At 57.5% G+C, this 15,223-nt stretch overlaps 6 protein-coding genes across 6 annotated transcripts; 4 read left to right on the plus strand and 2 right to left on the minus strand.

Annotated features, from left to right (window-relative positions):
• Nucleotides 1-148: 148 nt before the first annotated feature.
• On the minus strand, nucleotides 149-999 carry P884DRAFT_287831 (uncharacterized protein; the record flags this gene model as incomplete). Its single annotated transcript, XM_069443902.1, has 2 exons — nucleotides 452-999; nucleotides 149-340 (listed from the first exon to the last, which is right to left on the minus strand). The coding sequence occupies exons 1-2, from the start codon at nucleotides 851-853 to the stop codon at nucleotides 149-151; spliced, it is 594 nt and encodes a 197-aa protein (XP_069293939.1). The 5' UTR covers nucleotides 854-999.
• A 504-nt stretch (nucleotides 1,000-1,503) lies between these two features.
• Nucleotides 1,504-3,583, minus strand: P884DRAFT_294912 (uncharacterized protein). The gene has a single exon (XM_069444306.1). The coding sequence runs from the start codon at nucleotides 3,523-3,525 to the stop codon at nucleotides 1,789-1,791; it is 1,737 nt and encodes a 578-aa protein (XP_069293940.1). The 5' UTR covers nucleotides 3,526-3,583; the 3' UTR covers nucleotides 1,504-1,788.
• Nucleotides 3,584-5,162: 1,579 nt separating this feature from the next.
• P884DRAFT_264608 (uncharacterized protein) lies at nucleotides 5,163-6,075 on the plus strand. The gene has a single exon (XM_069441861.1). It carries the CDS (start codon nucleotides 5,369-5,371, stop codon nucleotides 5,753-5,755), a length of 387 nt encoding a protein of 128 aa, XP_069293941.1. The 5' UTR covers nucleotides 5,163-5,368; the 3' UTR covers nucleotides 5,756-6,075.
• Nucleotides 5,879-6,404, plus strand: P884DRAFT_88119 (uncharacterized protein). The gene has a single exon (XM_069446141.1). The coding sequence runs from the start codon at nucleotides 6,001-6,003 to the stop codon at nucleotides 6,325-6,327; it is 327 nt and encodes a 108-aa protein (XP_069293942.1). The 5' UTR covers nucleotides 5,879-6,000; the 3' UTR covers nucleotides 6,328-6,404.
• Nucleotides 6,405-8,008: 1,604 nt separating this feature from the next.
• Nucleotides 8,009-10,916, plus strand: P884DRAFT_317452 (uncharacterized protein). The gene is made up of 2 exons (XM_069445313.1): nucleotides 8,009-9,345; nucleotides 9,460-10,916. Exons 1-2 carry the CDS (start codon nucleotides 8,189-8,191, stop codon nucleotides 10,562-10,564), a joined length of 2,262 nt encoding a protein of 753 aa, XP_069293943.1. The 5' UTR covers nucleotides 8,009-8,188; the 3' UTR covers nucleotides 10,565-10,916.
• Nucleotides 10,917-13,592: 2,676 nt separating this feature from the next.
• P884DRAFT_272978 (uncharacterized protein) lies at nucleotides 13,593-14,682 on the plus strand (the record flags this gene model as incomplete). The annotated part of the gene is made up of 2 exons (XM_069442558.1): nucleotides 13,593-14,203; nucleotides 14,301-14,682. 2 exons carry the CDS (start codon nucleotides 13,593-13,595, stop codon nucleotides 14,680-14,682), a joined length of 993 nt encoding a protein of 330 aa, XP_069293944.1.
• Nucleotides 14,683-15,223: the final 541 nt, after the last annotated feature.

A 15,223-nucleotide genomic window follows, 5' to 3' on the forward strand; every position in this document is an offset into this window, starting at 1 on the left:
ATTTCTTCATGGCCCCTAATTACTGTCCGTCTAGTTTTTTTTAATTGCCCCGTTTTTTTTTTTTTTTTTTTTTCCTTTTTATCTGGTTTTTAGTCATGAATAATCCTCTTTGCTCACACTCCCCAAAGTTAGCAACCCCTCTTCCCCATCAACTCTCCCCTGCTACCTCCTTCGTCTTCACCTCGGGATCCTTTCCCGGCATCACCACCGCCATACTACCTCCCTCTCCCGGACGACCCGCATCGGCGTGCCTCCCCGGGGCTAGGCCGTCCGTGATGGTGGCATGGGATCCGATCGCATCCGCATCGTCCTCGTCCTCGCCCTCCCCCCCTTCCTCCTCCTGCCGCCTAGCCAGCCCCACGGCCGCCGCCCCCACGCCAACGTTGGCAGCGCTCCGAGGCTCCGACGCGGGGAGCTCCCCAACCGGCTGGGGCGCCGAGTCGCCGTGAACCTCGTCGTACGGCGGCGGCGGGTCTAGGGCACCCGGCGGCGCCGCAACAGAGGCGGCCGCCGCCGTGGCGGACGCCGCGCTCGCCTCCTTCATGGCAACCTCGGTCTCCTTGCCCTTCCGTCGTCGGCGGTGGCGCAGGTAGGCGAGCAGGCCGCCCACGACGACGAAGAAGACCACTAACGAGACGACGATGGCGGCGACGGTGCCCCCCGAAAGGTGATCGTCGCCGTCGCGCAGCTCGTCCCGGTCGAAGGGGAAGATGTCGTCCCTGTCGACGCCGAGGTCGTCGTCGTCGTCATCGTCGTGATCCGGAGGACCATGGAACGGCAGGAATGAATGGACTGTTTGACGGGCCTTTATTGTGCGAGTGACGATCTTGATGGTGCTGATTACGGCTGGCATGGTGAGAGCGCCGCGGTGGCTCCCGGTGCTAGGGCCGAGAGAGTTCTGTTCTTGCCTCTGGTTTTTTTTAAAGAAAAATGAAAAACTGGAAACAATTAATTATAATTTCATACGCGCGGTCAGACTCCCCATACAAAACTTTGCTCTTGGGCGAATCAATTGTAACAGAGTGAACACAGTCCGGCTGGGGTGGGATTTGGAGATGTGATATAAGCCTGATGCCGGGGGCGGGTCTCAGCAAGACAAACTGCAGATTCGGGATTTGCCGGTGTCCGAAACACAAACCTATATAACCACTCCGGATATGGCAGGCGATCGCCCAAACAAAGCTCCAAGAGACCTTGGTGCGCTGCCATCCCCCGCCCACAACCGGAAAGCCACACTGCAGGAGAGCAAGGAAGCACCGGAAACCCTCCACTGGGCATGCCCGCAGCAAACCTGCGCGTAAAGGGGGTGGGGGCAGCCGTTTGCGTGGCCCTCTGGAATCATTGATTGGCGTGACTCGTATGCTGTGCGATGCCTTTTGAAACGTCATCCCGACGAGTTCATAAGACCCGTGCGGTGCGACATCCGCTCCGCCGCGGCTGGAGAAGCCCAAGACCGCACCAGGGCGCCTGGGAGATTAGTGTACGCTTACCCTGGTTACTATTAGCAGAGATAAATCCAAATAAACAATTCCGGGCCAAGCTAAAACAAGGGCCGATTTCTCAAATGACTCGAGGTAATACGTCCGTAGGAGAGAGACAAAAAAATTCGAGTCATGTATTGTTTGCTCCGGCGACCGAGTACCTACGTACATACAAACAAACGGAAATGCGCAAGTGATGAGCCACGCATCTCGAGACAGCACCCGGTGGTGGCCGTCGCAAGGCAAAAAAGCTTGCGTTTCCAGAATAACACATCCCTTAGCCTCGGATTCTTGTGTCTCATGTGATCTACAAGTCGGCCTCGTCCATGTTCCTCACAAACAGGGTGAACCAACGGACCGCGTTCACGTGGTTCAGCACGCTGACCCGCTCGTCCACGGTGTGGATCTTGCCGAGCCCGGGCCCGTCCTCGGGGTCGAAGCCGGGCCCGAAGCGGAAGATGTGGCGGGTAAGGTCCCAGTAGTAGCGCGTGTCGGTGTTGCCCGTCATGATGCCCGGGGTGACGACCACGTCGCTGCCGTACAGGGCGCGCGTCGTGCCGGCCAGGACGGCGAAGGCGTCCCCGTCGGCGGGCGTCACGGGCGCGACCTGCAGCTCGTGGGAGGACGACGCGAGGACGATGGACGAGGGGCCCTCCTTCCCGTCAAAGGCGTGCAGGGTCAGGTTGTGCGCGCGCGCGACCTCGCCCGCGAGAGCGGTCAGCCGGTCCTTGACGACCTGGCTGGTCTCGCCGACGTTGATGCGGTGGTTGACGACCGCCGTGGCGCGCTCGGGCAGCGCGTTGACCTTGATCCCGCCCGAGATGACGTCGACGGCCTGCGAGGTCTGCATGAGGTACTTGATGGCCGGGCCCTGCTTGGCCGCCTCGAGGGCGAGCCGGTCGGGCTGAGCCCTGCAGGCGCCGCGGGACCGGCGGCGGCCCAGGAGCTCCCTGAGCTTCTCGGGGAAGTCGGGCGAGTAGGCGGCGCCGCACTGAAGCTGGGTGTAGTACGGGTTCGCGTCGACGAGCCGGGTCGGGTACTGCTCGGACTCGATCTTGGTGATCAGCTCGCTGAGGATGCCGATGGAGGTGTGGTCGGACGGGACCGAGGAGTGGCCTCCGGGGGCGCGGACCGTGATGTGCACGTCGGTATAGCCTTTCTCGGCCGTGCCGGGCTTGGCGAAGAGGGTGCCCCAGGCCTGCTCGAAGCCGCTGCCCTCGTCGACGATGACCGCGATGCCGTCCTTTCCGTAGCGCTCCTGGATGAAGGCGGCCAGGTGAGAGGCTCCCTGCTTGCCGGAACACTCCTCGTCGAAGCCGAACGAGAGGAGGATGGTGCGCCTGGGTTTAAAGTTGGCCTCGAGAAGCAGCTCGAGAGTCTCCAGGGTGGCGATGAGCTGATTCTTGCAGTCGCTGGCGCCGCGGCCCCAGATGTACTTGCCGTCATACGCCCCACTCCAGGGAGGGTAGGTCCACGAGCTGATGGTCTCGGGCGGCACGGGCACCGTGTCCTGGTGGGCCATGAGCAGGGTCGGCTTAAGCGACTCGTCGCTGCCCTTCCACGTGTACAGCAGACCGTGGGTGTTGACCTTCTCGACCTGCAATTGCTGATGGATGCGGGGGAAGGTCTTCTTCAGGAAGTCGTGGAAGTTATAGAAGACGTCCCACCTGGGGTCCTCGCCGATAGCTCCGAGGTCGTCAAACGACTCGGTCTTGACCTGCACGGCAGCCGAGAGGCGCGTGATGGTGGCATTCCTAAAAGCGCTGCTCGTGATGTGCTCGAACGCCTTGTCGAGATCCGGGTTCTTGCTGGGAAGCAGGGGCTCGGGCTGGGCGCATCCTGTTCTGAAAGCCTCCTCACGCGCCGCTGATGATGGCCCGAGCCACCACAACCGTTCCACAGACCAGGAGTCAATGAACGTGACACCAAACAACAACAGCGCGATTAGAACGAGAGCAACGCTTTTCCCCCGAGAGCGCGGCGTCGGGCGCCCGTCCCGAGCGTTCCCGTCGATGGGCAGCACGTGCGCCACTTCAAACTTCATTTTTGGTGGTTGACGAAGGGGACTCGGTCGTTGGTTTTCAAAGAGGGGCGGAAGTCGGTGTTGACGCAAGTGACCGTGGAAATGTCAACACTGTGGAGCACCTCAGGGAATTGCTAAAGTCCGACCCGGAACTGAGCTTCACCTTCTTGTTTTGGATGATAGCGCTATCTTCAACCTTGAACATTACGTAAGGCAACCAGTCCTCAACGACGACTTATCGCCAGAAAGAAATAACCACTTAAATGCAAAAGCCGCAGAAGTCCTGTTCCTCGTGGATAGAAAGTCATCTTAACAAACAAATAAACTACCGTAGCTACGCAGTACAGTTGCTTGGCGCTGGTCGGGTAATTAATACCTAAGAGCTTCGCGGCGCCCGAGTCCCAAATGCATTCTTGAACTGCCCGGTAATGACACTCAGAGCATCCACAACACACTCCATGCACTTCGCTGCCAGAGAGAAGCAAACCCTCTGGGATTGAAAACCACCAAAATGCTGCCTCAAGCCCTGACAACCAGATGCGTACCTGGGAAGATAATTAGACAAGTCAAGGTCCCTCTGGGCACACGAATGAGAGTCTACCTGCAAGAACAGGGCCATATATCAAGTGCAGAAAAGAGATTCATTGCTATGTTGGTTGCCTTGATGTCCTACTAGATATACACGCATACCCCGTGGAGAGGACACCCATACGTATGATATAATTGAGTGGTCTACACATATGTGCACACGGGTTCGGAAAAACAGAAAATGCTCCTCAAGTCCTTCTGATCATCCTGAGGCGCGCACCCTAGTCCTGTTTTAGCATTAAACGCGTTAGTAAATGCTAAGATTGGTAGCTTCCGCAAATGTACACAAATAAGCAACCGTGACCTTTTGCATTGGCGCGTGAGCCAGAGCCATAAGCCGCTAAAGCCTCTATTGCACACTAGAAGCTCATGGGAAGCTTAGCTTCATTCTTCCTTTCGACTTGGCCGTCTTTTTGGCCCTGATTTGCTGCGCAGACGAACGTTCACATGATCACCGGTGTATTGCAACCTATAAGGGACTACACTAGTTATGGGAAATTGAGCATGGCCCAGATTAACCGCGTAGTGCGCCGGGAGCAGGAGTAGCCTCCGACGAAACTCCACTGCGGTCCACCACTCGAGTGACAGACTTTGCGGACACATCGGGGACCCGAGAATGGAGTTATCAGGCTGCAATGTGACATCTAATATGAGCAGATGTTATACTCCGTACTGAAGAAGCAATAAGTCGTGGGACAGGTGGCATCTTAAACTTCCTGACTCAGGTGAATATACACATTGCGGGAGTGTATGTACCGTAGCGAGTGTTGCAGATAAACCAGCCGATCGTCGCTCGCGCGCCGACAACCGTGCATCAGGGGCCCCGAACCAACTGGAGCCGATCGCTGTCTTGGCTGCGAGGATGCGCGTGGGGCAATCTGGTTATTTCCCCGCGATCCCCTGCCGCTTCCGGAAAGCGCGCTAGTTAAGCTTAGTCGAGCTGCAAATTATGAACAACATCTCGCCCCACGTCAGCGCGACTCCTTTCCTGGAAGGCACCGTTTCAAGTGTGCAACCCACCATTGAATCCATGGCGCATTCGAGAGATGATTACTGCTTAATTACAGCATTTCCCGCTGATTCTCACCTGCACCGCGTCTTAGTCCTTGGTTGAGCTGACTGATTGAAGCAGAACGATCAAATTATTTTTAGCACCAAAGTGCTTCCGGCAAAAACAAACCAACACAAATCGTCGCCAGCTGAATTTCTTTTTCTTTTTCACGTTCTGTCATTTTCACCGCCCGCAGGCTAGCTACCCGAGCACAAAACTGTCACCATGCCCAGTTGTCTCCGCGCCCTTGGGTTCCGAAGAAAGAAAAGCAAAGCGCATCTCACTACGACGACAAATGAGAAGCCCAAACTATTAGTCTACCCAGGGAGCGCCCCAGGTGCGACAAAGCTGCCACCGCTGGAAGGGGTGCCGCATGCCGAAGTCACGCACGTGCAGTCGACGGGCGTCCCCGTCCGGCCGGGTGTCAACCCATTGTATTCGGCCTACTCGACCCCGGTAAATACCCGGTGGGCCGACTCCGCCGCGGCGCCGCCACGGCCGTCGGATGGCATGGTTGAATCGGCAGACAAGGCTGTCGATCCCGAGGAAGCCGCCCTCCGGAAGGCCGCGCAGGAGGAACAGGAGCGCCTGGATTTCTTCCAGATGCTGTGATCCAGAGGGTAGCCCTTCCCGTCACAAGCCAGCACCTCGGCCGACCTCGCGGTATGCACACCGACGGGAGTCGCGAACTTGGGAGTCGCCTAGGCGACTCCTTAACGACTCAACCCAGCCCTCCGCCGATGCTGTAATTACCGGCGTGGCTGGGGCTACCAAATCCCACCAATGACACGAACATCCGGCGAAAGCAACCCCTGTCCGCCCGATTCTCCACGAACGGCTCCGGCCATGTCACTACCATGACGATCAACAATCGGCCGTTATTGTTCCTGTCGCTCATATATTCTGGAGCCTCGTCGGCGCGGCATCATCAGCGCGGATCGTGTTCGCCGTCAGCAATTATGACGTGGGATCTGGGAAGGAGTGCCCGCTTTCCGAGACTGGTTCAAGAAACATCCTGGTTACTCGGCGATGTGAATAGAAGACCGGCAGGCCTCGATAGAGGAACTGGAAACAAGAGCAAAAAAAGGAGTGAGAGCGTCGGTTATAAAAATCTGGTCTGCCCTGCTGAGGGAGCGTACACCTGCGCTCGACCACGCTCCCGTGGGGTGCATGACATCATGTGAGGCCCAAGATTCGTTGGTCGGGAGATGTTTGTGCGCACGCCGACTGGCACTGTACGCACATCACCCAACTTTTTCGCAACACCTCGAGTTTGAAAAAGAGGAATGGTTTTAGGACGCGGTCAAATCACTGATTTATCTCGTCAAGGGGGCGGTGTCACACTCGGGTTGAACGCTGCAACAACGTCAGCTGATGGGAGGTTGGGAGTGTCAGAGCCCTTCCACGTCTGAAATGAATCCACATCGAGGAGAGTAGCGGACAGAACGGTCTAACGTTAAAGGCAAGGCGGTGTACCGCAAGGCGGGCAAAAGCTGTCAGCCTCGGGATTGAGCCGCCGAGGAATTGATCGAAGCTTCGTTGATCTCGAGTCTCGTCCACAACAAAGAATCCGGGGCCGACGTGGCAAGGAGATGAGGTTGTATGCACAGCCAGATTGATTTGAGGAATGGGTGCTTTCGGCTCAAGCAGCAGCCAATCCAGGCTCCTACGGCTCAGCCGCCTTTGCCCACCGGCATCAGCATGCCGCTCGATGTTGGCAGTTGGCCGCAACTCCTGTTTGGGCGCTGGCATTGAGCCCAATTCTTGGCGTGAGGCCCGGGCCGCAACACGGTTGGCGGATCCGTTTCCGGGAGAGGGCAGACCCAGTTCACCGGCGCCGGCGACTGAGGGCCCTGGGACACGGTGGGGATTCGGGTGCCAACGAAGGCCAGTCCAGGGGGGGCGGCGGGTGGGGTTCTTCCCATGCAGGCTGAAGGGAGGAGAGCAAAGGAAAGAAGGGGCAGCGTCGAGGGGAACTCGATGACCCTTCCTCTGTCCCTCCGGCAACATTGCCAGCATCGCCGGGTATGCCCGAAGCAAGCATTGCACTTCATACAACGGGTGGTGTATGCTGGCGCTGCAAGTCTGTGGGCGGGGGCGGAAGAGGCGGAAGCGGGACCAATCAACGCCAAGGGAACCCCTGGCGGCCGAGCGCTGGCAACGGATGCTGCCACGTCAAGAGCCTCGATGGAGCCCCATCAATGACAAGGAAGCGGCCCAAGCCTGTTTCGAGTCAAGCGGGTGCAGATTGACGAGGCGGGTTGCGCGACGACGGAAATGAGAATGGAACCCGGCCAACGGCAAGAACAAGCCAGCGAGCAATGCCCGGAAATCTAGCTGGCTGGTTACCGCCAGAAGGCTGGCTGCAGGTCATGAGTGGTTAGAACGTTGGGCTCCGTCGACGTCTGCCACATCTGGCATGCTGTGATGGGCTGGCCGGGGCCGGTGGGGACCCATCGGCGAACCACTGCGTGCTCTGGGGCAACTGCGAGCCCAATTGACACCCCCAATTTGACAATTTGGAGGGCGGTGGGCCTCGGAGACTGGGCACTGCGGCAGTCTGGTGATCGCTTGTTTGGTGTTTTTGCCCGGGTAGGTGAGTCAATGCCAGCCAACCCCCTACGTCTCCCTTGTCTCAGCCTCCCCTTTTTTGCCGGTGTGGATGTAATCCGTATGCATGCATGAGGGTCGCCTCAGGCGGAGAAAACCCACCGGAGGGGTTGAAAGGCGTCAGTTCGCGGTATATAGACAACCGAGCGTCGTCCAATTCCGCCGCCGCTCGCAACAGCACTTCAATCACAAACCTCGCCCCGAGATTGGCCATAATTGCCGTCGTGAGGCCTACGATATCCTTCCCTCTGATATCGGGCAGAGCACATCCTTAGCTCTCCCCTAATTAACCCCTTCCATCATCCCCTTCCGTGCTTTCGTTAATTAGCTTCACGAAAAAACACGCCCAAGCTGGCTACCCCAAAGGTCCGCAGTTCCTCTGCTTTCCAAAGAACCGCCAGACCACCCCCGGCACCGTCCAGCCCCAAGCCGAAGATGGGTTCCCATGTCGACGCCGACCCCACCCAGGCGGTTGACGGCCTTGTCCGGGCCATCCGCGACCTGACGTCCGACCCAAACTACAAGTTGGTGGCCGACGTCTTCAGCGAGTTCCTGTACGTCAAGGAGCAGAACAACAAGCTCTCGAGCTCGCATCAGGTGGTCTTGGAGGAGTACCGCAAGTTCCGAAATGAGCTCGAAAAGCAGAAGGAAGAGCTCGAGAACGAGAAGAAGGAGATGGAACTCGTGGTGCAGGAGAAGGTGCAGGAGATCATGCAGCTCAGCGCCGTCCGGACGCGGTTAGAGAGCGACCTCGAAGACACGCAAAGGACGCTCGAGGAAAAGATCAACGAGGCAGCCGAGGCGGCGGCGACGGCTGCTAAGGAATATGCAGACCTACAAGAAGCCACGGCCAAGGCATATGCCGAGCTCGAGGAGAAGACGGCCAAGGAGTACGCCGACTTGCAGGAGAAGACGTCCAAGGAGTACGCCGACCTGGAGGAAAAGACGGCCAAGGAGTATGCGGATCTCGAAGCGGCAAAGGCTGCGGTGGAGGAGGAGAAGCGACTTGGCGAGGAGGCCGCCGCCGCCGCCGCCGCCCAGGCCGCCGACGAGATTGCGGAGCTAACCGCGGCCAAGACCAACCTCGAGGAGATCAAGGCCAACAACGAGGCCGAGATCGAGTCGCTCAAACAGAACGTGGCCGACCTGGAGGCGGCGAAGGCGGAGCTCGAGCAGATCAAGGCTGACAACGAAGCCGAGATTGCGTCCTTGAAGGAGACGATTGCGAATCTGGAGGAGGACAAGCGGAAGCTCGAGGAGGAGCTCGAGGCGGCGAGGCAAGAGATCGCGTCGCTCAACGACACCATCGCCCAGAAGAACAACGAGATCGAGAGCCTGCAGGAATCGCTGCGTGCGGCCGAGGAGCAGATCGCCTCCCTGCAGCAGACGGTCGAGGAGAAGAACGCCGAGATCGAGGATCTGCACGGCAAGCTCACGGCCGAGGGCGCGCGGGCCGACAAGGCGGAGGCACACGGCCGGGACCTGCAGGCGCGGCTGGATGAGACGACGCAGGACCTCCAGATAACCAGAGGCAAGCTCAGCGACCTCGAGCAGTACCGCATCGTCCTGAAGAGCGACAACGATGAGACCTAGTAAGTCCCTTCTCCTCCTCCCCCTCCTCCTCCTCCTCCTCCTCCTCCCCCACGTCCCCCCCCCTTTTTTTTTACCTTTACCCTCCAGGTAGCTGACACCCCTTTGTTTTTCAGCGTCACGGTACTCGACAAAATCTGGACCACAATCGTGACGCTGGTCGAGAGCACGTTCCGGCCCGACATTGACGAGCAGACGCTGGCGGACCCGTCGTGCTGGAGCAACCTGCGCAACTCGCCCTACCTCAAGCACGCGACGCAGCTGCAGATCCCGCTCCCGCAGTCCAACACGCCGGCGGCCAAGGGGATGCGCATCAGCGCGGTGCTGGCGGTGCTGTCGCGGGCGATGCACAAGCACATCTTCCGGCCCGTGTACCTGCTGGACGACGACGACGAGAACCTGGTCAAGTTCCTCCGGGCGCTGGAGGACGAGGACCCGACGCGGGAGGCGCACGTGCGGGCGACGCTGCTGTCCATGATGCCGGAGCGGCAGGCGGAGCAGGGGGCGCGGCGGGTCAAGATGGTGGTGCGCGAGGTGTCGTGGCTGGTGCAGCACCTGCTCACGGCGCTGCAGTTCGAGGCCTTCTGCACCGGGCTCGAGGCGGCCTGCAGGGTCGCGTGCGAGCAGTGGAGGCGCATCCAGCTCGCCAACGTGAAGATCGAGCCCTACTTCGGGCCCCCCTACGACGACTTCGACTGGCAGGTGCTGGAGCTGCCCGAGTTCGCCGAGGCGGCCGAGCGCGACGCCGGCATCCCCCACACGCGCGACGACGGGGACGACGCCATCGCCGACGACCGGCTCGAGACGGTCGAGATGGTCGGCGGCGCCGCCGACGCGGCGGACAACCACAGCTTCCGCGACGGCGCCGGCGCCGGCGCCGCCGCCTCGTCCCTGCACGGCCCGGACGACGAGATGCTGGACGGCGACGTCGACCCGGACGAGATCCTGCTCGTCGTCTGGCCCAGCATGTGCGCCGTCGAGAGCGGCGAGCTCATGTCCATCACGCAGGGCCTCGTCATCTCCAAGGAGCAGGCCCGCCCGGCCCTCGAGGAGCAGCGGTCGCGGTCCCGCATCATCCCGCGGCCCGGCTCGCGGCGCGCCCGCACCATGTCGATGCCCGGCCAGAGCAGGGGCAGCAGCCCCGCGCGCGGCAGCAGGTCGCACTTCCTCGCGCAGTCGCAGACGGCGTCCGAGCTCATGGACGGCGCCGACAATGTCTGAGGGCCGGCGGACGAGCGCATCGGTCGAGCGCATCGGTCGTCCCCGCTGCCGGTGTCGAACCAAGTTCTATTATTATTAACTGATTAAACCCTCAGCATGTCGTTTTGTAACTACCTACCAACGCGGGCTTTTGCTTTTGCCTTTACTTTCCCTTCATCTCTCTTCATCTTCATCATCATCATCATCTTCTTCTTCTTCAACATCATCATCATCGCTCTTCCCTTTGTTCCTTTTTCCTTTTCCCTTTTTCCATCTCGCTTGTCTCGCCGTGGCGTAGTAGGGTGGGTGGGCTGGGTTCGGCCGCGGCGGCGTACACAAAAGTTTCCTTTCGGCTGTATAAGTTGATGTGCTTGGTTCAGCTAGAGGTTCTTTCTCACTTCCGCTCCTTTGATCTCCTTTCTTTTTTTTTCTTTTTTCTTTTCGTATGTGACGACGAGGTAAAGCATCGTGGATGACGGATTATGCATTGCGTGGGGGGCCATTGCAAGCAGGCGCATTGTGTCTCCTTGGGACAGATCGGTTCTCATCGGGTCAGCTTCGGTTAATGATTGGGGATTCGGGTATGTTGGTGGTTGGGCAATAATAATGGGAGATTGATGTCTGTAACTGAATAAACAATGTATGGTGCATTTGTGCCCTATGCCTCTCATTGTCTCTGATGGCGCTGCTGCGTTGCTGCGTTGCTGCGTTGCTGCATCTGCAGCTATTGGAAAGCAGGCATGCCTTGGGGTGCTGAGTCAGCAGTGTATGATGTACAGTACATACATTACCAAGCAAGGCATTTCTGGAAAGTTACCTAATTACTCAATATTCGCAATCTCTTTGGGAAACCCTTCAACCGGTAATAGGTAGCACAGATGGTCGCTGCCAACCTTGTCTTGATCGGGAGCCTGATCGTACATATTCTCTACTCTCAACCGTCAACCTCATTGCAGCTGCAATAAATCATGTGAGAAATCGTAAACCGAGCTTCTGCAAGTACGTTGTGCCATTCGACGTCGACCCCTGAGCTCTTCAGTGCCTCAACCTCGGGAACTCGGGTGACAAAGAGACTGGAAAATCCCTTGAGGCCTCTCAAGCAGCTGGGAATCATCACTCGATAGCCGTTCTGCGAGACAAACAAATGTGCTGCAACACCGGAAGTCTAATTACACCTACACCCTTTATTAAGGGCCTCACAGTTGAGTTTGTGGCTACGTCGCGCATCACGATTGATGATGATCCCGTCGAAAAAAAAAAAAAAAACTAAGAGAGTTACAGCATCATGTTCTCTCTCCATAATCTAGGCAACAAAAAAGGGATGGGGCCGGTACTTTAGAGATGCCCGTGGCCAGCAGTGGGTGGCCTCCCCCGCAGCCGCGGAGACTGTCCCGCAACGACCAGGCGGGCCAGAGACCATGATGTATGAATAGAGTCCAGAAATGGTTGGGAATTCAGCAGGACTACGGACGTACATAGTAAAGAGCAAACGTACCTTGGTACCATAATTAACAGCCGGTTGGAATTGGCGTCTGCAAGATGCGCGATCGGCGATCGGCGGCTGCGGGGGGAGGTCCCGCATCCCGTACACTTTATTCAGGATTGGCATGTCCACAAAAAGAAATGGATTTGCATCCTTTCGTCGTCTGTTAATGAAACCATTCAGTTGTCTAATAAGCGCCCGTCTTATTCTAGTTCGGTTGCGGGTGGCACAAAGTACAGCGGCACCCGTTCGATTGGCGGCGGCTTTCTGGAAAAATAACTGGTGAAGAGTTTGGCGCCCACAATTGGAGACCTCCTGAGAACCCCACTGACTGACTGCCTTGCTGTGTTGTGGTGTGTTTCAGGCCGTTGCTGCGCTTGGCAATCGGAGGCTCGAGCACCACTGGCTGTTGAGATTTTTCAAGTCTACGATCTCAAAAATTTGCTTCGTGCGTTTTGTTCTCAAAGTGTAGATAATATCCCAGAATTCCTTGCAGGCTCTCCATATATCACCTTTTTCTCCCCCTCTGATGTTCGAGAGATGCAGTCGTCCAATAAGTTGATGCGGCGCAGTTGGTGTACGGATTAGTTACGTCCGTAGTCGCTCTCGTCGCTTTGGTGGGCCTGCCCAACCCCAGACCCTTTCTTGGCCGCCGCTTTGAGCCAATCGTGGGGCGCAAGGTCCGACCGCATTCTGTCGCAGACCCCGGCCGGTTCGGCTCGGGCTGTTCCATCGCGTCGATCCGACACTGCTCCTTCATTGCTGAAAGGGCGATCACACGCAGGCCTCGCAGTCATCCCGAGAAAGCCGGGATCTCCTCGTATGACAACACAGACCATCTTTCATTATTCTCCTACTAGTACTTTCCAAGTCCCCGTCTCTTCTCTTCTCATCAGCGTATGGGCCCCTTGATTGTCGTGGTCTCTTCGATTCTCCTTGGCCCGATGTTCCAATCCCATTGGCCAAACTGTCCGTCCATTCTCCTCGAGCCTGTGTCCAGTCTACACTCAAGTCTCCCTTGCTCCTCTAAGACGTCCTCCTAACCCCCCTTCTCTTCCACCCTCCCTTTCCCTCGTTAACCCTTGATGCAACGTCATCATGCTTTTCCTATGTCTCGCTTAATCCGACCCCTGCCTCACATCTGTCGAGTCAGGCCATTGTCCAGGTCTTGATCACCTTGACCCCCCTTGTCTATCCTTTTACCTTCAAGTTTTCCGTTTCACTTGCACGCCGTTTGTTCGATAAACTTGGCCTCCGAGCCACCTGCGCTGGATTTCCCACTCCCCTTCTGTTTCTCGGGCGGGCCCCTCTATTTATTTTCACTTCGAGCACACTCTTTTTTTCGACCATCTGACCATCGCCTGCCTGCCTGGTAGGTAGGTGCGCTGGCCGCAGGATTGGCCAGCCGTTCATAACACGATCTTTAATACCGTTCATCTCTGGCCGAACCTCGGAGACGTACGGGCGACGAAGTTAATACGGGGGATAACGCGAGTGGGAGAAGAGAGCGACACGGGATTCTGGAGACACACGAAGGCGGATTCGACCTCCCCGAGCCACGAAGAGATGCTTTGGCACCGGGCGCTCGTCGCCTCTTTTCTCGCGACAGGGGCACGGGCGGGGGTGGGCGGCCTCATCGCGGACGGGCTGTCGCACAACATTCAACCAGTGGAGCGGAGGATGGATGCGATGGCGGAAGCAAGCCTGCAAGCCAGGGGCTACTTGGAGGCTCGACAAGACCAAGAGCAAGAACCAATCTTGGCCGGCGAAAGCAACACGCCGCTCAATGCCGATGGGAGCCTCAACATGGAGGAGTGGAACAACATGGTGGACAAGGCATGCCAGGACGCGTTGAGGAATGTGAAAGTGCCAACGAACCCATCAGGCACATGCGTCTGCTACAACCTGCCGCTGCTCAACAACCAGACTGGCGCATTTGAGGCGGATCTGAGGTTATACCAGCTCGGCGAGCCGACGGGTGACTTCCAGGGGGTACCGCAGAAGAACATCGAGGTCGAGCTCAGCTACAATGGTGCCTCGGTCACTCCCGTTAACCCGCAAGGGGGAAACTCCCTCAAAGCGAGACAGGAAGGCGAAGACGGGGAGATCCGAATGTTACAGTCGTACATGTTCGTCGGCCAAATCGACAAGGACAAAATGTCGGGCAAGGTCACCAGGTAAGCCGGTCATTATTCACTTTGTTGATCTCCTCCGTGCCAACCGCTGTGCTGTACTGACACTTCCTTTTTTTTTTTTGTGTGTGTGTGTGTATAGGGCTCAGCTCGAGGCCTGGGTCATGCCCGTCGTCACGCTGAAGGCAATTGACGGCACCGGCAAGGAAGTGAAAACCCTCGTGTCGACCAACGAAGCCGCGTTCGTAGCGGGCGAGTTCGCGAACGACCAGGTCATGACGAACCAGCGCCTGGCCGAGCTCGCCGTGGAGAAGATGGTGGCCGGTCTCGAAAACGGCACAGTCGCCTTTGTGCTTCCCGGCGTCCAGCTCCTGATTTTCCCCATCGGCCTTATCATCACCAGCATCTGGCTAGCCTTGGGGCTCGCTGCCTACGGATTCGGGACCTACGAGCGTTACAACTTTAGGGAGGCGCACAAGAGAAGAGTGGCGCTGGCCCAGAAGGGAGGGATGCCGAGGATTTGACCCGTGGGGAAAACCGCTTCCGTTGTCTTATTATTCCGTGAGACCGACCCGCACACATATACGCAAAAAAAAGAAAGAAAAAAACACGCGACACGTCGCTCTTGCGCCGCTAATGTACAAACAAGCATGAAATTTTGTATAAATCTGATTTTATAAGCCGAATAGGTTCAAACAAGAGGAATTCAAGTTCGCAGTGTTGCGCACGGCCGCAGTCCCGTCTGTTGATGTCTCCACGTGCCTTCAGGTGAAACAGCCCTGAATCCGTCGAGTCAGCATTTGCCACAGTTAACAAGGTGCCACCCCTTTCCTAGATTAGAAATCTCGTTCATACTACTCCGAACATTCAACAATCCAACTCAAACGGTTCAAGCCCCCTCTGCCTTGACAAGACGGCCCAAGTTATATCTTCAGATTTTATCATGGGTATCAGTCTTCTAGATCCCTGTTCCACGGCCTCTTTCGAGTCAATAAGCTTCCCTAGGAATGACAACGGCTCCCCTGCTTTGTCTCAACACTCTGTGTCTAACCAGCACCCCCAACT

This window comes from Thermothelomyces heterothallicus (genome assembly GCF_042370625.1).
Source record: "Thermothelomyces heterothallicus CBS 202.75 unplaced genomic scaffold P884_scaffold_34, whole genome shotgun sequence".
Taxonomy (NCBI): domain Eukaryota; kingdom Fungi; phylum Ascomycota; class Sordariomycetes; order Sordariales; family Chaetomiaceae; genus Thermothelomyces; species Thermothelomyces heterothallicus.

What these genes read in the sequence shown, in the direction of transcription:
- P884DRAFT_294912 (XM_069444306.1), bottom strand. Translation starts at nt 3,525, where the DNA reads ATGAAGTTTGAAGTGGCGCACGTGCTGCCCATCGACGGGAACGCTCGG.
- P884DRAFT_264608 (XM_069441861.1), top strand. Translation starts at nt 5,369, where the DNA reads ATGCCCAGTTGTCTCCGCGCCCTTGGGTTCCGAAGAAAGAAAAGCAAA.
- P884DRAFT_88119 (XM_069446141.1), top strand. Translation starts at nt 6,001, where the DNA reads ATGACGATCAACAATCGGCCGTTATTGTTCCTGTCGCTCATATATTCT.
- P884DRAFT_317452 (XM_069445313.1), top strand. Translation starts at nt 8,189, where the DNA reads ATGGGTTCCCATGTCGACGCCGACCCCACCCAGGCGGTTGACGGCCTT. An exon ending in AGCGACAACGATGAGACCTA is followed by an intron (nt 9,346 to 9,459) that starts GTAAGTCCCTTC and finishes TTTGTTTTTCAG; the next exon opens with CGTCACGGTACTCGACAAAA.